The 20,900-nt window shown below is 43.2% G+C and overlaps 1 protein-coding gene across 5 annotated transcripts in view; it reads left to right on the forward strand.

The window, feature by feature from the left end:
• The window catches only part of PTPRM (protein tyrosine phosphatase receptor type M), a 665,820-nt gene that overhangs the window by 240,707 nt on the left and 404,213 nt on the right, over window positions 1-20,900 (forward strand). For all 5 annotated transcript variants that reach the window (XM_086373140.1, XM_086373135.1, XM_086373137.1 and 2 more), the window contains exons 3-4: window positions 3,701-3,972; window positions 17,147-17,225. In XM_086373140.1, coding sequence (XP_086229266.1) covers window positions 3,701-3,972; window positions 17,147-17,225 — 351 coding nt within the window. The remainder of the gene's footprint in view (window positions 1-3,700; window positions 3,973-17,146; window positions 17,226-20,900) is intronic.

The following is a 20,900-nucleotide window of genomic DNA, read 5'->3' on the forward strand; positions in this document are numbered from 1 at the left end:
GTGGGAACATTCGACATTGTAACTATGTTGCCAATGCCACAGCCCCAAATGACAGAATGTGGAATCAATTTTCTTATTTTACTAAAAGCAACAGAGTACAGTTTTTAAGTCTTGTTGTAAATACCATAGCCAGCTATAAGTTTGTGATGGGGTTGGTCAACCCTGCATCTCTTGAAGAGACCCCCACCCCATTTTGTAGAATATAGCTAACCCCAATCATTTCGGTCACATTCTCTTCCACACATTCAGTCTCTCTGTCCCCATCTCTTTCTTAAACCACGTTTGCTGTTCTTCCTTATTACTGAAATATATGTTCCCTAACCCCTCCCTTGTGGCTTAGCTTTCATATTTCCAGGTACATAACATTCATCTCTTGAAAAATTGCTGTATTTTCAAATAGCACTTGTAATTTTCCTTCACTGTCGTGAAGGGGTTTGTTTTCTCCATATGTGCTCGCGTGGCACAGGAGGAAACCTGGGGTTATTGGAGTGTAGCGAGATGAGTAATGGGATGGAAACTCAGAGGCTTTAAGTTCGGGGTTTGCCACTGACTCATCCTTAAACCTGGATAAGATGCTTCCTGGTCTCTCTGTGATGAAGTTCCTGTTTTTCTTGAATGGCATTAGCAAGAGCTCATCTAAGAAAGCGGTCTTGAGAGCTAACAACTAGATGCAAACATTCTGTAATACTGATCCCTTAATAATAGCCTATTAATTTTTAAAGGATATATCTACATTTTTTTTTAGTTCTCCTAATTATTCTCTGAGAAAGGTAGTCTCATTTTGCTGTTCTGCTGTTTAAGAAACCACAGCATGTAGATGAGAGAAAAATTCTGCACCTTTTCTAGGATTGTGTATGTATGTTTATAGATATATGTGAGCGTTTACTAAAATATATTGGGTTGGCCAAAAAGTTGTTCAGGTTTTTCTGTAAGATGTAATGGAAAAGCCCCAAAAAACTTTCCGGCCAACCCTATACCCACAAGCATTCATACATGTAAATTGAAAATTATGGTTTACAGTGATGGAAATTTTTAAAGGAACAGTCAACTGAGGGTAATAGTCGTTTTCCACAGTGGAAACGTCCAACCACCCTGAGCAGTATTTTTTTTTCACTTTGATTCTCCAAATTTACTTGTTCTTCCCTCTGAGAATTTCAATACATTTTCCCCTCTCTGCTAAAGAAGACTTGTGATGACCAGTTTTCCCTTTTATCTTAGAAGATTTTATCTTACGCATTGTGATATATAAAATTCCTGTCATTATTATAGTTGCCATTTCTTGAACCTTTCAAGTGACCTTTCCTAAGATCAGGGTGCCTGGGAAGCTTGCATCAATATGGAAACTCTTGGTCACTAATGGGTGGGTTAGTGCCCTGGATGAGAAGATAAAAGGAGTTACAGAGACTTCTGTGAATGACCATCCTCCCTGGGCACAACCGCTGACCAGACTTCATCACCCTCCCCACCTCTGGGCAAGGAGCCAGTTGTGCCAGCAGTGGGGGAGGAGCAGTGGTGCTGAGCTGCAAGAAAATCATCCTGTATTGACGACAAAGAACATCATCTTGTCTATACAGTTTCTAAGGTTCCTCAAACCAGACCGGCCTGTTCCCTTTCTCTAGATTATATGGAAATGTTAGTGGTGGTACCATGACAGAATCGTGCTGTCTAGAGATGGTGGAGAAATTCAAAATCTGCACAGCCCGATATGGCAGCACCTGGCCCCACGTAGCTATTGAGTACTTGAAGTGTGGGTCGTGTGGCTGAGGACCTAAACTTCCAATGTTATAGAATTTTTTTTTTTTATCCAGGTGCTGAGTGCTTTTTTAAGAATGTAAATTTATTTATTTTAATTGGAGGCTAATTACTTTACAATATTGTATTGGTTTTGCCATACATCAACATGAATCCACCACGGGTGTACATGTGTTCCCCATCCTGAACCCCCCTCCTACCTCCCTCCCCATACCATCCTTCTGGGTCATCCCAGTGCACCAGCCCCAAGCATCCTGTATCATGCATCACACCTGGGCTGGCAATTCATTTCATATATGATATTATACATGTTTTTTTATTTATCTTTTTGAAATTGAAGTACAGTCAATTTGCAATGACTCTTGAGAGTCCCTTGGACTGCAAGGAGATCCAACCAGTCCATTCTGAAGGACATCAGCCCTGGGATTTCTTTGGAAGGACTGATGCTAAAGCCGAAACTCCCGTACTTTGGCCACCTCATGTGAAGAGTTGACTCATTGGAAAAGACTCTGATGCTGGGAGGGATTGGGGGCAGGAGGAGAAGGGGAAGACAGAGGATGAGATGGCTGGATGGCATCACTGACTTGATGGACGTGAGTCTGCGTGAACTCTGGGAGTTGGTGATGTACAGGGAGGCCTGGCGTGCTGCGATTCATGGGGTCGCAAAGAGTCGGACACGACTGAGCGACTGAACTGAATGTTGTGTTACGGAGAAGGCGATGGCCCCCCACTCAGTACTCTTGCCTGGAAAATCCCATGGATGGAGGATCCTGGTAGGCCGCGGTCCATGGTGTCGCAAAGAGTCGGATACGACTGAGCGACTTCACTTTCACTTTTCACTTTCATGCATTGGAGAAGGAAACGGCAACCCACTCCAGTGTTCTTGTCTGGAGATTCCCAGGGACGGGGGAGCCTGGTGGGCTGCCATCTATGGGGTCGCACAGAGTCGGACACGACTGAAGTGACTTAGCAGCAGCAGCAATGTTGTATTAATTTCTGTTGTATAGCAAAGAAAATCAGATATATATACATATATATATACACACACATTCTTTTTTACATTTTTTCCCATTATGCTTTATCTCAGGATATTTAATACCATTCCCTCTGATGTACAGTAGTACCTTGTTATCCATTCTGTATGTAATACCTTGCATGTACCTACCCCAAGCTCCCAAATATTCCTTCCCTGTTGTTTGGTCGCTAAGTTGTGTCTGACTCTTTGAGACCCCATGAACTGCAGCATGCCAGGCTTCCCTGTCCTTCTCTATCTCCCAGAGTTTGCTCAAATTAATGTCCATTGAATCCATTCCTTCCCCACATTATCCAGCAATTTGACTCCTGGGCATATATCTGGACAAAACTATAATTCAAAAAGATACACACACCCTTATGTTTATAGCAGCACTGTTCACAATAGCCAAGACATCAATGTCCATTGACAGATGAACAGATAAAGAAGATGTGATATGTACAGACACACACACAATGTAATACTACTCAGCCATAGAGCAAAATAATCCCATTTGCAGGACCATGAATGCAACTAGAGATTATCATACTAAGTGAAGTATGTCAGAGAGAGAAAGACAAGTATCAGATAATATCACTTATATATGGAATCTTAAATATGACTCAACATTACAGATTTTTAATTAATTTCTTAAAAAAACTACATGTGGCTAGTGACCATCAGATTGAACAGTACAGAGAAAACCATGCATGTTCCTTAGGAGACTAATCACAGTGACATCAAGGGGCTTTGCCATCCACTCATCTTGAGAACACTTTGGGGGTAAAAAGAGGTGAAAGAGAGAGGACTTTGAAAGCCAAGGTCAACTGTATAGAATTGCAGTGTTGACCCATGGACATGTTGATGGCTTCTCAGAAATGCCCAGGAAGTAGTTTTTCATATTGTGACCCTCCTTTGATTTTTTTTTTTTTGCAGGCTCCTTCATGTTGGTGAACACATCCGGGAGACCCGAGGGACAGAGAGCCCACCTCCTCCTACCTCAGCTGAAGGAGAATGACACCCACTGCATTGACTTTCACTACTTTGTGTCTAGCAAGAGTAATTCTGCCCCTGGGTCACTCAATGTCTACGTGAAGGTCAATAATGGGCCTTTGGGGAGCCCTATCTGGAATATATCTGGAGACCCTAACCGTACATGGAACAGGGCAGAACTGGCCATCAGTACCTTCTGGCCTAACTTTTATCAGGTATGCCCTTTATTTTTCATTTCCTGTTTTGTAATATCCTCTAACTTCTGAAAATATAAATCATTTTTCTATTAGTCTAATTGGAGAATGGGTAAGAAGCATTGGTATTTTTAGACCAAGGTAAAGAAAGTTTGTGCTCTTGGATAGGGAATATATGAAAGCTTTGTTGTACATTACCTTGAGAAATGAGTAAAAAGCTAAAAAGTTAAACTTGTTTTGTATATATCAAGTTAAGAAAATAGAAAGTCATCTGTAGCAGGGCAGGAAGTACTGTTTGTAAGGATGTTTAGCTTTCTGTGTTGTGTGTGTGTGTTCAGTGCTCAATTGTGTCTGACTCTCTGCGACCCCGTGGACTGTAGCCCACCAGGCTCTTCTATCCATGGCATTCTCCAGGCATGAATATGGGAGGGGGTTGCCATTTCCTCCTTCAGGGGACATTCCCGGACCATGGATCGAACCCACTTCTCCTGCATTTTCTGCCTTGGCAGGTGGATTCTTTACCACTGCGCCACCTAGGAAGCCAGCAGTACACATGTAAATTGCTAAAATCCTTTCGGCGTGCACTTGGGCAATACATTTTAGAAGTGTTAAAAAATTAGATAAGTCTAATTTTAGCAATCTACTATTAGGAATTCATCTTAAGGAAATAATGAAGACCGGTTGCAACTAATTAGCTACAAGTATATTCATGGCAGTATGTTTACAATAATGAAAAATCAGAGACAGTATTACATTTCTAACAATAGAGGATGAGTTAATGTATGCCACCTCAATACAAAAAGTCATTTTGCAACCATTAAGAATAACATTACAAAAGATCATTTAGTAATATATATAAGCTTATGTTCTTAAGTGGATTAAACTGGTATAAAATCATAAAGCATCATTTTGGATTCAATTTTAAATTAAATACATATGTATTAATACATAAATATGTATATATAATTGGCCTTCCCTGTTGGCTTAGATGGTAAAAGAATCTGCCTGCAATTCAGGACAGCCAGGTTCGATCCCTGGGTCAGGAAGATTCCCTGGAGAAAGGAATTTCAACCCACTCCAGTATTCTTGCCTGAAAACTCCCATGGGCAGAGGAGTCTGGTGGGCTACAGTCCATGGGGTCACAAGGGTCAGACACCACTGAGTGACTAACACTTTAACTTTACACATACATAATTAAACTATATGGTGAAATAAATAAATGAAAAAGTAATATAGCCCCAGCTAGTGACTTAAGTTTTTCTTTCCTTCAGATGTCATATCCTAAATTTTGCACAATGCCCATGTGCTATTTTTATGTATAAAACAAAAAAGAGTAAACAGTAATTTTTCCTCCAGAGGAAAATGCTCTACTTACTGCATATGCTTCTTTTTTATAAATGTATTGATAACCTGTCAGGGGCATAATTAAAAAGTATGGCCTTTAGGACAAAGTTTCTTCTTTTGTTGGATTAAAATGGAAGCAAAGGAAGTGGGTTTGGCTAAGGTAGGTGTCAGAAGGGTCTATGTGATGGATGAAGCTAAGGGGCTGAGTGTTTTGAGAAACTCCTTTTGAAGGAGACCTTCCTACAGTAGCACTCGTGGTTAAGAACCCGCTTGCCAGTGCAGGAGACAACAGGAGACATGGGTTCATTCCCTAGGTCAGGACAATCCCTCGGAGCAGGAAATGGCAACCCATCGCAGTATTGCCTGGAAAATCCCATAAACAGAGGAAGCTGTGGGCTCTGGTCCATGGGGTTGCACAGATGACTGAGCACACACGCCAAATCTCATAGTAGAGAAGGCCCGGCAGGTGCCCATCTGGAACCTGCGTGACAGCCTTCCTTAGTCTGCTTGGCCTCGAGACAAGATCAGAAGGAGCATCCTGCTCATCTCTGCCCTAATCTTCTTCCTTCCCCACCCAGAACTTCTAAGACTCAACTCTTGCGGGACCCTCCACAGCTGCCAGAGCCCAGCGCATGGGTTTAGTTTTGGCACTGGCTACATTCCAGTGTCTAGATCCCAGTGCCACAGTTAGGCGTTGGCATGCTACAACTAAGGATCTCAAATGCTGCAACGAAGACCCAACAAAACAGAATAAATATTTAAAAAAAAATAAATAAAGGAAGTGACACCTTTTTGAGACCCTTTCTCACTGCCCAGGGAATCTGCTTCCCCCAGACACTCCCATTATTTAGGCTACAAGATATTAATACATGATAAAGATCTAGCAAATTAATGTGGAGTGACCATATGCTTAAAATACTACCATATTAAAATACTTTATATTCATATAGTACTTTATTTCCATAAGAGGCTCTTTACACTTTTGAAGGTAGTTTTGATCTCATGAGTAAAGATTGGTGAATGAAGTCATTTAAGGAATTTCATTTTATACTGTTATGATTTCACATTATAATATTGCTTCAAAACGGGTAGCATCATCATCTAGTAAAAGAACATGTGCTTTGCATCAGACAGAACTGGATTTGGATATGAAATCGGTTTTTAGTTTGGGCAACTTAAACTTATGAGCCTTCCTACTTACAGGACTAAGTTAAAGACAGGGCGAGGCGGGAAGAGGAAGGCAAAGCACAATTTGGATGTTCTCATCTCTCAATAAATGGTGGTAATTTATGGAGATTCAGATTTGTGGAAAACAGAAAAAAGGAGAAGTGGATAATAGTTGATACTTTTTCCTGCTCAGTCACTCCTTAAATGTGTTTGGTGCCGTGGCAGAAAGTGTGCAATGAAAACAGTTTCCGGCAACAAATCATTCATTGAAACACTGAAAGGGAAGAACCCAGGGCTTTGCCACCAGAACATTATAGCAAGGTAGCCCTGGCGCTGCCATCATGGTGCTCTGCCTACCCCTGGGGGCAGGTGCGCTGGGTGGGGGAGGGCAGGCATGGGGGTGCTGTGCTGAGCGCCTCCTATCTCTCCTGTCTCTGATCCTCCCTTACTTATGTCAACAATGTCTGTTTCTCCCGTATCTTTGGCTGCAAGATCCTGAGTCAGTTCTCATCTCGGTCAGAATCTGAGTCTTGTAAGTTATTGGGTTTGGGAAGGTTTTCAGTGCAACTGAACACCACTGGCCTGTGTATATTGGATAAATATAATCTGTTCTCTTGGGCATCCCTTTGTTTTTACAACCTGTCTGCTCACATGATCTTTATTAGGATGTGTAGCATTTCAAAACGTTTCTTGGCAGAGTGGAGTGTTCTTGCCACGTAGTCATTTAGTGGAGCTTTTCCTATTTATGGGAAAATAGTATTCTGCAGGTACCCATCACGATGATGACTTGCATGGAACACAGGGACTTGCAGGTTAATTACTGTTCATTAACACACAAACCGTCAAGGGTATGGAGCTTGAAAGTGAGAGTGAAGTTTCTCAGTCTTGTCCAGTTCTTTGCGACCCCACGGACTTTAGCCTGCCAGGCTCCTCCATCCATGGATTTTTCCAGGCAAGAATACTGGAGTGGGTTGCCATTTGATTACCGCGTACTTAATTCCTCAATTAGTGTTGTCCTAACCGCTGTGACGTAGAACCTGCCACTCTGTTGGGGGCAGCATATGCACAGGCTACCTGCTTTCGCCAGGGCACCTGGGCTGTAGCCCCTGCTTGCTTTGATTTACTCACTGACTGCCATTTGAAGAATAGCATTTTCCTCTCTCAAGCTCCATTTTGCTTTGTTGTGAAGGTTTTGGAAAATACTTCACTTGGATTCCGTTCCTTCCCTGCTCCTCTCTCTTCTTCCCCACCCCCACAAGTTTCTGGAGGCCTCTGATGGATTCCTCTGGGTTCCTAACCCTGTGGGCACCCAGAGACACTCCTGGAACCCCACATTCACTGCCCTGCTTTTGGATACAGTGGCTCTGAGTCCTGACTGAGGGCAGTGATCTTTAACAGAAATGGTTGTTTTGAAAAGGAAAAAATGCACAGGTAGTCTAGAAATCCATCACCACCACCCCCACTCAGCTCCTGAAATAAGGGGTCATGCCAGGCAGGGGACAGTGACAAGAAGGATGGGAAAGTCAGGGAAGATGACGGTGTTCTGGTTGCTCCACTTGTTGTCTAGTTGCTCAGTCGTGTCTGACTCTTTGCCACCCCATGGACTGACTGTAGCTTACCAGGCTCCTCCGTCATGTCCAACTCTTTCTGCGAACCGTGGGCTGTAGCCCACCAGACCTCCTGTAAAAACAAATCATTTAGATGCACTGAAGGGCCTGGCAGGAGAGGAGAGGTGGATCCCTGCTCTCTGTTCTCTGTACACCAAGCTTACCAAGGGACTAGCATTTCTTGGGAGGCTAAGCCAAGATTGACCCTTTACCCATCTGCCATCTTTCCTGGTGGATGATGGTTTGAGGGACTAGGAAGGACTTGGTCTTTCTTACCTCTTGTCTTCACCTTCCAGCTGGACTCCCACATGACAGCCTTGGTTTCTTACTGGACTGGCCTTCAGCCCACTTTCGAGAAGGTCACGAAAGCCACGCTGAGTGGTAGCAGCTCAGCAGGCACTTGCTGCTAAGTTGTTGTTGTCGTCCCGTCGCTAAGTTGTGTCTGACTCTTTGTGACTCTGTGGACTATAGCACGCCAGGCTCTCCTGTCCTTCCCAGAGTTTGCTCAGATTCATGGTCATTGAGTTGGTGATGCTATCTAACCATCTCATCCTCAGCCACTTTCTTCACCTTTTGCCTTCAATCTTTCCCAGCATCATAGTCTTTTCTGATAAGTCAACTCTTCGCAACAGGTGGCCAAAATATTGGAGCTTCAGCTTCAGCATTAGTCTTTCCAATGAATATTCAGGGTTGATTTCCTATATGATCACTGGTTTGGTCTCCTTGCTGTCCAAGGGACTCTCAAGAGTCTTTTCTAGCACCACAATTTGAAAGCATCAGTTCTTCAGTACTCAGTTTTCTTTATGGTCCAACTCTCACATCCATACATGACTTACTGGAAAAACCATAACTTTGACTATAGGGACATTTGTCACCGAAGTGATAGACAGTGTCTGAGGTCTGCATGGGTGAGTGTTTTCCAAACTGCGTTCCAAGGAAGGTTCAAAGGCATTGGCCAACCAAATGGAAAGAAGCACTGATTTAAGGGAAATCGAATCTATCCTGTATCACAAGGCATTTCAGAGCCCATGGGTGACACGGGGCAGGTGCATATACTGGGGTGAAACGTGGACATCCATCTGGGCTTTAGCAGAACATCTCTTGAGTCTCGTTGTTTCCTGGAGCACACTTGGGGAATCCTGGTATGTACTCATGGAAGAAGAGAAGGCTCCCTGACTCCATTAATTCCTTAGCTTATGGAATTACTTAATTCAATGTGTGAGACCAAGTGTGAGACCATTGAATCGCTTTGTACCAAGTGCAAGACAATCAGCTTGCTTTGTCTGTCTGGGGGACACAGGAAATTAAATATGGCAGTGAAATGAAGCCCTGTCTCAGGCAGGAAAGCTGTTCTAATCAGGTACCCCGCCCCCTGCATTTTGTGCTAAAAAGAGATGAGTTTGAAGAAATCAGTGAGGACATATGAGGCTGTCACTTTACTACAGACACAGAGCTGCTTTTAGGAAGCAGAGGGATTCACATGACAGTTTCATATCTTCAAAGATGATGTTTTATCCATTCATTGTGAAAAACTTGCATATCTCTGAGTTTCCTTCTCAGTTTATACTTGTTATTTGATGATTAAGGACAGGTCCTTCTTCTGGGTGAACATCTTCCATTTCCCTGAGTTCTGTCGCTTCTAGCTTCTCATTACTTTTCCTTATCACTTTCCTATTTCGTTTCCCTGTGCCTTAATTTGCTTACGTAGCCCATTTTGTAGAATGGACATTTGAGCCATGAGTAGAAAAGATTAGAAAAGAACATTTCCACTTTCCAAAAGAGAAAGGGAAAACACAAGAAAATTGAAGAAATTAGTGTTGATTGGTAGGGAAAAACATGGCATCATTTCAGAATGTCCTGAGTGATGTAACAAAGCACCAATAATCAGCTCCACTGTGAAGCTTGTCCTTTGAATGCTTTTAACCTAGAGAAAGTAGGTTTTCACATGACTTCAATATGTGCATCTAAACAAAGGTCTTGGTTCTTTTTTCCTGATTTTCTAAAGTCGTAACATTTGTGGTTTTGCTTTGGCTCTTCTTTATCACAGAAACTTTTCTTTTTCTGTGTATGTTTTAGTTTTAGTTTTTTATTTGGAAAATAAAGTAGCAGTTTTTGTGAACATGATATACTTAGCCTTTGGTGGGAGTGTCAAGATGTTTTTTATTAATGTGTGATGTGGGCAAATATTTTACAGTTTTGTTGAATTAAGTATGTAAAGAAAAATGCATAAGTAATATATATGTATTTTGATAAACGTTTATAAATTAAATATGCTCATGAAGTCATGACCCATATTAAGAAATTGAACACGCTCCACTCCTCCAGACTCGCCCCTCTCCCAGCCTCTGCCCCTCTCATATTTAGCCCATCCTCAGAAATAATCATGTCTTAACTTCCACTATAGACTGAATGTTTGTGCTCCCCTCCAAATTCATAGCTTGAAATTCAGTCCTCAATATGATACACTATAGCTTTTTATTTAAATCAAAACCAGAAAGGGGCTATGGGGCTCCGTGTGGGAAGACAGACAGATGCCACGGGAGCCCTTTGTTCTAGGGACTGACAGATGGCTTCCACCAGCCCATCTTCCATGGAGAGTGTTTGTGTTGTAACCTAAGGCCTTTGCTTTGTTCACATGTGGCCAGGGGAAATGGCAGTGTAGAAAGCTAAGTTTGCTCCTCACTGAAGCGGGGAGCACCAGAGATGCTGCCGGATTAAACCTCTTCCCATCTCCCGTTTGGCGGACTCAGATCCAGGATGAGTCTTCATGAGCGAACAAAACAGCACTCATTAGTCAGTGGTGTAACCAGCTCTTTCCTAACTGAAATTTAGCAGCTTTCCCCCAAGGCTCCAAAGACGCCGGGGGTGCAACATCTTGTCCCCCAGAGACATTGTGTGTTGAGTGATGGAATGTCTATGGGCTCTGTCTAGCCTATATGTCTTTACTTCCCACCACTGCCAATAACATCTGGGAACCAGCAGCAGAAATGAGCATCGAGTCCTTCCAGCGGCCAAGAACTTTCATAGAAGTAGGCCTCGGTGTGAATCCAAACACACTCCTGCAGTTTTGTCCCAAACATCACTGTGAGTGCTGAATCAGTAAACACTGCACCGCTGCTTCTGTGGGGAGCACGGCGTCAGCCCCGCCATGAGAGCCTCTGGCCATGAGGTTTTCATCGACAGGTCAAGGCATAACCTTGGTTTATGTGTGCCTTGTTTAATGTATGTCATTGATTCCTGTCATTGAACGTGGCCAAGAGCACTAGCTCAGGCCTGAAGGAAGTTTATTTATTTAACAAATGTGTTTTCTCTGTAAGACACATCACAGCCTTGTGTGCTTGGCAACGACCAGACAGCACTTTAGTGCTGAGCTGGGGGCCGTCTTAAACAGCAGCATCGCCAGTAAAAGGCTCGAAAAGGTGAAAAACGTAGAACATTTAGCCTCGGATGAGGACAGTTGTTAGCAGCAGAAGAGGGGAAACTAGAAGGCAGAGCCCCTTTTTCCCCAGCCTCTGCTGGGCCGCGTGTGTCCGGCAACTCTAGCGTTTGCTGCTCTGTCCTTGTTCTCACATGACCAAGAATGCTTTGTGAGGATTGATTTTGGGATTTCAAATAAATTACAGAGCAGTCAGATTCAGAATCAACAAATACTGAGGATTCATTGTGTTTTCCATTAAGTCAGATTCCCTGCCTCCCCCCTCAAGAAAGGTGATATAACTGTATGGTGACAAAATTATCCTAGAATAATGCAGTTTGACTCTGTGATTCCATCTTACCCACCCCCCACTTCGGCTTTCAACCTTTCAAATAATCATAGCTTAGGTTAGGCTGGAGGGCAAAGGCATTTATCCTAAAAATGCATGTGTATCAGTAAAAACACAAACATTTAGCTGCAATCTAGCGAATGCCAAAGGACTTTGTGTAGAATGAGATGTGAGAGGCTTGAATATGAAATTTTTATTATAAATTCTTCGTAGTTTGGCATCTTTATAGAGGATTTGCCTTCTAAATGAGCTGGGTTTTCTTTCCTTTTTAATAAATTTTTTCTTCTTTATTTTTTTAGTTACTTTTTGGCTGCATTGGGTCTTTGTTGCCGCGTGTGGGCTTTCTCTAGTTGCGGCAAGTGGGAGCTACGTCTAGCTGTCCTGTGCCGGCTTCTCACTGTGGTGGCTTCTCTTGTTGCAGAGCACTGGCTCTGGAGCATGGAATCAGTAGTGTGGCACCCGGGCTTAGCTGCTCTGCAGCATGTGGGATCTTTCCGGACCAGGGATCAAACTGGTATCCCCTGCATGGCATTCTTAACCACTGCATCACCAAGGAAGCCCTGTTTCATTTTTAGTTTAATTGTTAAGACAGTGTTTTGAGGTTTATCAAGTAATTCATTTCTATGGTTTTGTTTTATGCTTTAAAAATTTGGTAATGATTACTGCAAGGTAATGTGGGTGAAAACACCCACCCCTGTAATAGAGTTGAAACAAGCCAGCCCAGGAGAGGGCTTTCTCCCTGCCATTGCTAGAGGAGTACAAGGCTCCCCCAGCAAGTGCAAAGCATATTGAACTTGCTGTGACGAATTATTGCTATCGACGTATGCTTTCTTGTTAACCAGAGTCATTACTGGTTAACCAGCAGCTGCTGGTGAGCCAAGCAGGAAGGTTTCCTCTTAAAGCAGGAGGCTGGATAGTAAATACTTCAGGCTTTTCAAGCCAGATGGTCTCTGTGGCAGCAACTCCACGGTGCTGAGATTGTGAGAGTCACCATAGATAATCCATAAATGAATGGGTGTGACTGCTTTCCAATAAAGCTTAATTTGCAGGCATGGAAATTTGAGTTTCATATACTCATGTTGGGCTTCCCTAGTGGCTCAGACAGTAAAGAATCTGCCTGCCAATGCAGGAGACCTGGATTCTATCTCTGGGTCAGGAAGAGATCCCCAGGAGAAGGAAATAGCAACCCACTCTAGTATTCTTGCCTGGAGAATTCCATGGACAGAAGAGCTTGGCAGGTTATGGTCCATGGGTCACAAAGAGTCAGATACAACTGAGCGACTAAGCACACACACACACACACACACATATTTCTCGTGTATCACAAAATCTTCTTTTGAGTTCCTGCTACCAATGAAAACTGTAAACACCATCCATGGTTTGTGGGCCAGACAGAAACAAGAGATTAGGGGCAGATTTGGTCCATTTGCTATAGTTTGCTGACCCTTGTCTTGAAGTTCGTGTTGTTAAAACTGTGTCATAAAGTTTGGCCCTTGCAGCTATATTTCTGGGTCAAATAGATGGCTACATTCTTACTTCAATCTAGAAATAAAGAATTTAGAACATATATGCATTTATGCAGTAAAAGTTATATATGTATATTTGTGTGTGTGTATATATGTGTATGGGCTTCCCAGGTAACACTAGTGGTAAAGAACCTGTCTGCCAACGCAGGACACATGAGAGATGCAGGCTCGGTCCATGGATGGGGAGATCACCTGCGGGAGGAAATAACAACCCATTCCAGTATTCTCGCCTGGCCCGGAAAATCCCATTGACAGAGGAGCCTGCTGGGCTACAGTCCATGGGTTTGCAAAGAGTCAGACGTGACTGAAGCGACCGAGCACACACACACGTGTGTGTACGCATGGTTGTATATTATATGTGTATATGCATACATAGGCAGTCGAGTCACATGAAGAAAGTTCAGACTTGGAAATAAAATAGACCTGGAATTACACCCTGAGTATGTGACCTCAGAAAAATCACTTAACTTTGTATCTACTGAGGTAGATAATATTCACTCCAGTGGATATGGTTGACTGAGAAAAATTAGATAATACATACAAAAGGTGCCTGGGACATGGATGTAAATGGTAAATAAATGTTTTTTGAATTGTTGATTTTTTATAAAGAAAAAAATTGGTGTGGTTCCCTTAAGAGGCTCAAGTCTTACTTCTAATATAGATTTTTAATAGGTTCTGTCCTGTTTGATAAAAATAAGCATGGCCACATCCCACATCAATTTTTACACCTTTTTTTTTTTTTTTGCTTTCCGGTGGTGCTGTCTATGGTCTTGTGTTAGTTTCCTCTGACTTCCATCTTTCTGGCTCTGGGAGCAGGCATCTCAGACACTCCTGTGATCCACCCCCACCCCTTCATGTGTGTTATATTTCTGTACAGCAATACTTGTCTTTTGATAGAGTGGTCCCTTGTTTGAAAAAAAGAGACAAAACTATTTCTGCTTCTGAAGCTTTCTTGGCAAGGGCATTGGCTAGAAAAAAAGTACAAACTGGAAAACTTGCCAGAGAGCAAGGGTTCACGACGAGAAAAGCTTTTCAGGGCATGCTTAAATATGCTTTTAAGAAACTTGTTTAAGGACTTCCCTGGTTTCTCAAGTGACACAGCAGTGTCACTTGACACGTGTCACATTGACACGTCGATGCCTGCAGTGACGGAGACTCGGGGGACACAGGTTCAATCCCTGGGTCAGGAAGATCCCTTGGAGTGGGAAATGGCAACCCACTCCAGTATTCCTGCTTGGAGAATCCCATGGACAGAGGAACCTGGTGGACTACATCATGGGGTCGCAAAAAACTGGACAGGACTGAGCAACTGAGCAGGCGTGCACACTTGCAGTCCAGTGCTTAAGACTTTGCCCTGTCTTTCCTGCTGCTTCCGTGGAGTCGCGAAGAGTCGGAGACGACTGAGCGACTGAACTGAAGTGAGCTCCTGCTCCTTCTCCCTCCATCCCTGAGCCCTGGCAAGCACTCACCTGGCCTCCGTTTCTGAAATGCTGACATTACACGTTGTTACATAAATGGAATCATATTGCGTGTAATCTTTTCTGATGGGCTTTTTCACTCAATGCTGTTCTCTGGGGATTCATCTAGTCAGTGGTTCTGTCGGTAGTTAGTTCCTTGAATTTGAGTCAGTTCTAGTGAGGTGGATGAACCTAGAGGCTGTTAATACAGAAGTAAGTCAGAAAGAGAAAAACAGATGTTATATAATAATGCATATATATGGAATCTAGAAAAATGGCACTGATGAATCTATTTGCAGGGCAGCAGTAGAAACGCAGACATAGAGAACATACTTGTGAACACAGCAGGGGAAGGAGAGAGGGACAGATTGAGAGAGGAGCAGCGACACACACACAGTACCGTGTATGAAACAGACAGCTAGTGGGAAGCTGCTGTGCAACACAGGGAGCTCAAGCTCGTGCTCTGTGATGACCCAGAGGGCTGGGATGCGATGGGAGGGGCAGGGAGGCTCACGAGGGAGGGGACATATGTATTCTTATGGCTGATTCACATTCTTACATGGTAGAGAGCAACACAACATTGTAAAGCAATTATCCTCCAATTAAAAAAAAATTGTCCCTTTTTAGTGCTGACTAGTAACAATGGAAGGCAATAGAACCCCACTCCAGTACTCTTGCCTGAAGAATCCCATGGACAGAGGAGCCTGGTGGGCTGCAGTCCATGGGGTCACTAAGGGTCGGACACAACTGAGCGACTTCACTTTCACTTTTCATTTTCACGCATTGGAGAAGGAAATGACAACCCACTCCAGTGTTCTTGCCTGGAGAATCCCAGGGACGGGGGAGCCTGGTGGCTGCCGTCTATGGGGTCGCACAGAGTCGGACACGACCGAAGTGACTTAGCAGCAGTAACCATGGATGTACCACTCTCTGTTTAATCATTTGAATGGCATCTGGACTATCTCTGGCTTCTGCTTATATTGAATAAAGCTTCTATGAACATTCATGTGCAGGTTTTTATATGAATAAATAAGTCCATTTCTTGAATGGAGGATGCTGGGTTGTGCATTAAGAATGATCCTCTTCATGTGGTCTCCCTGCGACACGGATTCCTGCTGTGTCATGTGGACCTGTTAGCATTAACACTAGCCTGACAATGGAGAGCTTTTGTTAGTGGTTCTTTTTTCTCCTTTAGCCTCAACTTCTCTGAGTCCACTATGTCAAAATGTTATTCGTCTTGAGGACCTCAGAGCATGTTTCCCTTTTTCTGTTGCCCTGCTTCTCCTAGGATCAAACAGTTGTAAAGCCTTCATCATAAGATTTTTATATCATTTTCCTCCCAGTTCATACTCTACCATCTGAATTTCAGCCAGCACAGCTCTTCTCTGTATTTCTAATATGGTGTGTTCCCTATGAGTGGAGCCTCTGCGCCTGGTCACAGCTGACCTTTAGAGCTGTAGGTCCCAGTTTTCCTCTTTATGGTCACGGTCATGTCCACCCCAGGGCCTTTGCACATTCCCTGGAAGATACCTTACACTCTTCTCACCTTTGGCTCGTTCACTGCCAGCTCTCAGCTCAAACACCGCTTCCTCATGGAAGGTCCTCTGGAGTATGTCCTCCTAGTATCCTGTTCTCTTCTTTCATAGTACTTTAAACATTTTAATTGCATGTATTAGTTGTATAAAACCTAAGACCCCATGTGGTTCCAGTTGGTCCATAGAGTCCCCTCAAAGAAGTTGACCAGAAGATATGTCGCATGCATAATAAGTCACTTCAGTTGTGTCCGACGTTTTGCAACCCTATGGACTGCAGCCCACCAGACTCTTCTGTCCATGGGATTCTCCAGGCAAGAATATTGGAGTGGATGTCCGTTCCCTTCTCCGGGGGATCTTCCCCACCCAGAGATGGAACCCATGTCTCCTGCGGCTCCTGCATGGCACGCAGGTTCTTTACTGCTGAGCCATGGGGAAAGCCCAGAAAATATATTATCTTAAAGCAATTTAAATCTTAACATCACCTCTGGAAGATGACTCAACCTCTGTCTTTTGAGTATCGGTTCCTCCCTGGGGTCCCCCCTCACCTTCATGGGGTGAGACCTTGATTGTACTGCTGTCTGCTCCCCACATTCACCTCCCAAAAAACTGAGTTTTAGTCTTAGTTGTTATTGCAGTTTTAGAACCTAGACCATTTGACTGTCGGATTACTAGACATTCGATGATGTCTGTGGGAAACATGAATGAATGGTTGAAATGAGGTATCTTATCTACAGGAAATGTTAGGTCAAAGTTGATAAAGTGAATGAATAATGAAAACCTTTCTTAATCTTTCAGGTGATTTTTGAAGTCATAACTTCTGGACATCAAGGTTACCTCGCTATTGATGAAGTGAAGGTGTTAGGACATCCGTGTAGTAAGTTGCCTCAACTTTTAATCCTTCAGGGACATGGTTGGGGGTGTATTTATGTTATGGATGGGAGAAAGTGCTAAAACCTGGAGGGAAGTTTGTCCTATCTAGAGAGTCCCTCATGGAGTTGTAGGTGGCGCTGTGCTAGCCCAGAAGTTCACATACATGTGTCATGTGTGAGGCATTGTAAGTGAAAAATGACTGAGTGCCTTGAAAGTGAAAATCAGCAATGGGGACTATGGGAATATTTGGTATGTTGAAATATCCAACCTCAAAAGAGAATGTTGGAAGCTGAGCAACCAAAACTCTGCAAATCTATGTGTCTGTGTCTGTGTGTGCTTAGTGCGTGTGTGTGTGAGTGTGTGTGTGTGTGTGTGTGTGTGTACAGAGCTTCCCATAATCATGTGCTCAGAAAAAATCAGTTATGTTTGCCTTTTATAAATTCTTTTTTTGGTGCCATGCCTCACAGCATGAGGGATCTTAGTTCCTAGACCAGGAATCAAACCTGCACCCTTTGCAGTGGGAATGTGGAGTCTTAGCCACTGGACCACCAGGGAAATCCCGCCTTTGTAAATTCTAATGAGTGGCATTGAACAGTACAAATCACTCTCTTCTTTTCTTCCCCTCTTAACATTATATTTTTAGGTCAGTCCATCAGATTGCATCATATACATATACTACACTGTATTTTTGTATTCGTCTGTGAATATTTAGTTCCCCCTAAGACCCAGTTTTTCTCTGTGACAGACATGGCTGCAGTACACACCCGTGTGTGTGTGTGCACATGCATGCCTTTGCATGCAGTTTGTGAGAACCTGGGAGATGTGTATTCTTACAGGCAGAGTTGCTGAGATGTCGGTTAGAAAGTTTTACGAGATGCTGCCAAATTGGTATGAAAGGTGTCTGCCCAGTTCCACACCCACCAGCAATGCGTGGATATTTGAGTTGCCTGTATCCTTGCCCCAGGTTGATATTGTCAGACATTACGTCTTTGACCATCTCAGAGATGGTGGCCTGCTTTACTTTTAGGGTCCCTGGCTTTAAAGGGAAATTGGCTCATTCAGACCATTCTGGATCTCTGCTGAAGCATGCATGTGTGCTAAATCGCTTCAGTCCTGTCTGACTCTGTGCAACCGTGGACTGTAGCCTGCCAGGCTCCTCTGTCCACGAGATTTCCCAGGCAAGAATACTGGAGTGGGTTGCCATGCCCTTCTCCAGGGGATCTTCCCAGCCCAGGGCTTGAACCTGCGTCTCATGTCTCCTACATTGGCAGGCGGGTTCTTTGCTGCTAGCGCCACCCTTTCTGCTGAAGGTCCCCAGCCAAATCCATGGGGGTGTGGTTATAGCTAGGCTGATACTAGAAATAAAAACACTTGCAGGAATGTCTGCTTTTACTGTGTGGGCTGAGACATGCCCCAGTGATTACTCCACACGGTAGTCACAGACAAGTCTGGGTGGCTGTTATCCACTGGGCTATCATGACACCATTGTTTGATTCCACCCCAAAGGGTCTTGCTCTCTGAGATCTTTATCTGGTGTCCCAGTTCAAGCTCGGCAGTCATCTTGCTCATTACCCGGTCAGGACGTTCCTATTGTAACTCAGTGCTCGGCCTTTTCTTCTGTCAGCAATACTAGCGAATTCAACAAGAATTTCAGTCCCTTTTTTCTGAAAAGGCAAAAAAAAAAAAAAAAAAAAAAATGTTCCTAATGGGAACAGCAGGGCAAATTCAAGAAGCAGAATATAATTACCTGAGTTGGAATTTGGCCAAATGCTCAGAGTCATAGCCTCAGGCTTGGAAAAGTGCCCTGAGATCCTCTCAGGCGCATGAACGTTCAGGTCTTCTGATTCACCTCTCGCCAGGAGAGACATCAGATGGACCTACTGTGTGCTGAGCCGTTTCCTGGAGCAAACCTCACGACCCGGCAGGTGTCTCTGCTGCTCTGGGTGCAGGTGCAGAGGCCTCTGGCCAACAGAACGGCTCCTGAAGTGGACCCCCTCCCATCCGGCAGGATTCTAGTCACTGCCTTCAGTAGGAGAGAAAGACTTAATGCTTCCCCTTCCGTCAGAGCCTTCCTGAAATGTGTCTCCCACAGTTCAGTGCATTCTTCCCAAGACCAGCTGCCTGCAGCCGCAGAAATGGTGTTTATGTCTCTCCTTTGGAGAATACCGGTTCTGATACCTAATTGGCTCTACAAACTGCTGTTAGGAGACAGAATCGCAAAACAGCCTGTGTCCCAAGGTGATGGATGCTACAATGGTGTGTTGAACTGTGAGCTTTAAACGGTCTTGATGATGGCCTTTCTGTCGTTATCTTCTCCTGAATTGCCAAGTTTATGGGGAAAACATGCAAATAAAGATTTTAAAGAAGGCAGTCGTTTGGTCTTAAAAGGGAAAGCTTTATAGTTTGTATTCTAGGGGATTTCCTATCAGGGTTTCTAAATAATAATCAATTATTTTGAAATGCTGAGGCTCATTAAATTTACATCGTGAAGGAGCATAAATATTTCATATCCAAAATTCTGCTTTCCCCAAAGATGTAAAACTGCTGAACTTTATTTACTTCACTCTAAAGGCTCCTGTTTGGATTCATATAGGTTTATGAGCAGGCATTACGACACTTTTTTAAAAGTAGCTGTTCTGTTAAGGGTGTACAGTTGCTCATAAAATTGATTTTCGCGTAGTGACAGTAAGATGCCAGATCGTTTTGAAATGTGGAAATGCCTGTGCTGTGGCTTCACACAGCTTCTGATGAACATAGATAATTTCTGTATTTGGTGTGCACCCTAAAGCTATATTTTGAATTTGGTTCAATAATCCTGGTAGGAGAAACTGAAGAAGCGGTTTTTTCAGCTTCATAATATTGTCTCCTGTTTTTAAGCAGGTCGTAACTTAGGCATATGTGGGTATTATTATTATTATGACCTTGTGATGCCGGTATATATTTTTATATCTTATAAGCTATGCAGCATTTTAACATCACATATCATTCCGTTCATCCTCTCAAAGTTGTATGGGAACGTGGGATGTTTTTCCTTTTACTCAGGCTTTCTAATATTTCCTTCAATAGTGTTTGCAGTCTTCAAGGTACAAACTGAACTTCTCTCATTAAATGTATTCCTATGTATTCATTTTGATACTGCTCTACAGGAGCCTGGTGTGCTACAGTCCATGAAACTCGACTTGGCAACTGAAAAGCAACAACAAATAAATGGGATTGCTTTCTTAATTTCATTATTAGATTGTTCATTACAAGTGTATAGCAACACAGCTGATTTTTGTACAGTGACCTCATATCCCGAGACCCTGTTGAACTTACTTATTATAAGTGCTACTTGTTTTTTGTAGATCCTTAGAATTTTCAAGACCCGCGATCTTTAGGTTTAGTTTTATATCCTGTTGTTCAGTCTGGGTACCTTTGATTCATTTTCCTGCCTACTTGCTGGGGCTGAAACCTCCTGTACAGTGCTGAGTACAAGTGGAAAGAACAGATGTCTTTGTTGTGTTCATGTCTTTGGAGGGAAATTTCCAGCCTTTCACCATGAAGTGTGATGTTAGCTGTGAGTTTGGGTTTTTCATAGATGCTCACTATCAGGAAGGACATTCTCTTATATTCCTACTTTGTTAGATGTTATTTAAAAATCAATCATGAAAGGCTGTTGGATTTTAGCCAGTGCTTTTCC

The sequence above is a fragment of the Bos grunniens genome, chromosome 24 (genome assembly GCF_055505025.1).
Source record: "Bos grunniens cultivar Pamir isolate PY7600 chromosome 24, Bosgru_T2T1.0, whole genome shotgun sequence".
Lineage (NCBI taxonomy): Eukaryota > Metazoa > Chordata > Mammalia > Artiodactyla > Bovidae > Bos > Bos grunniens.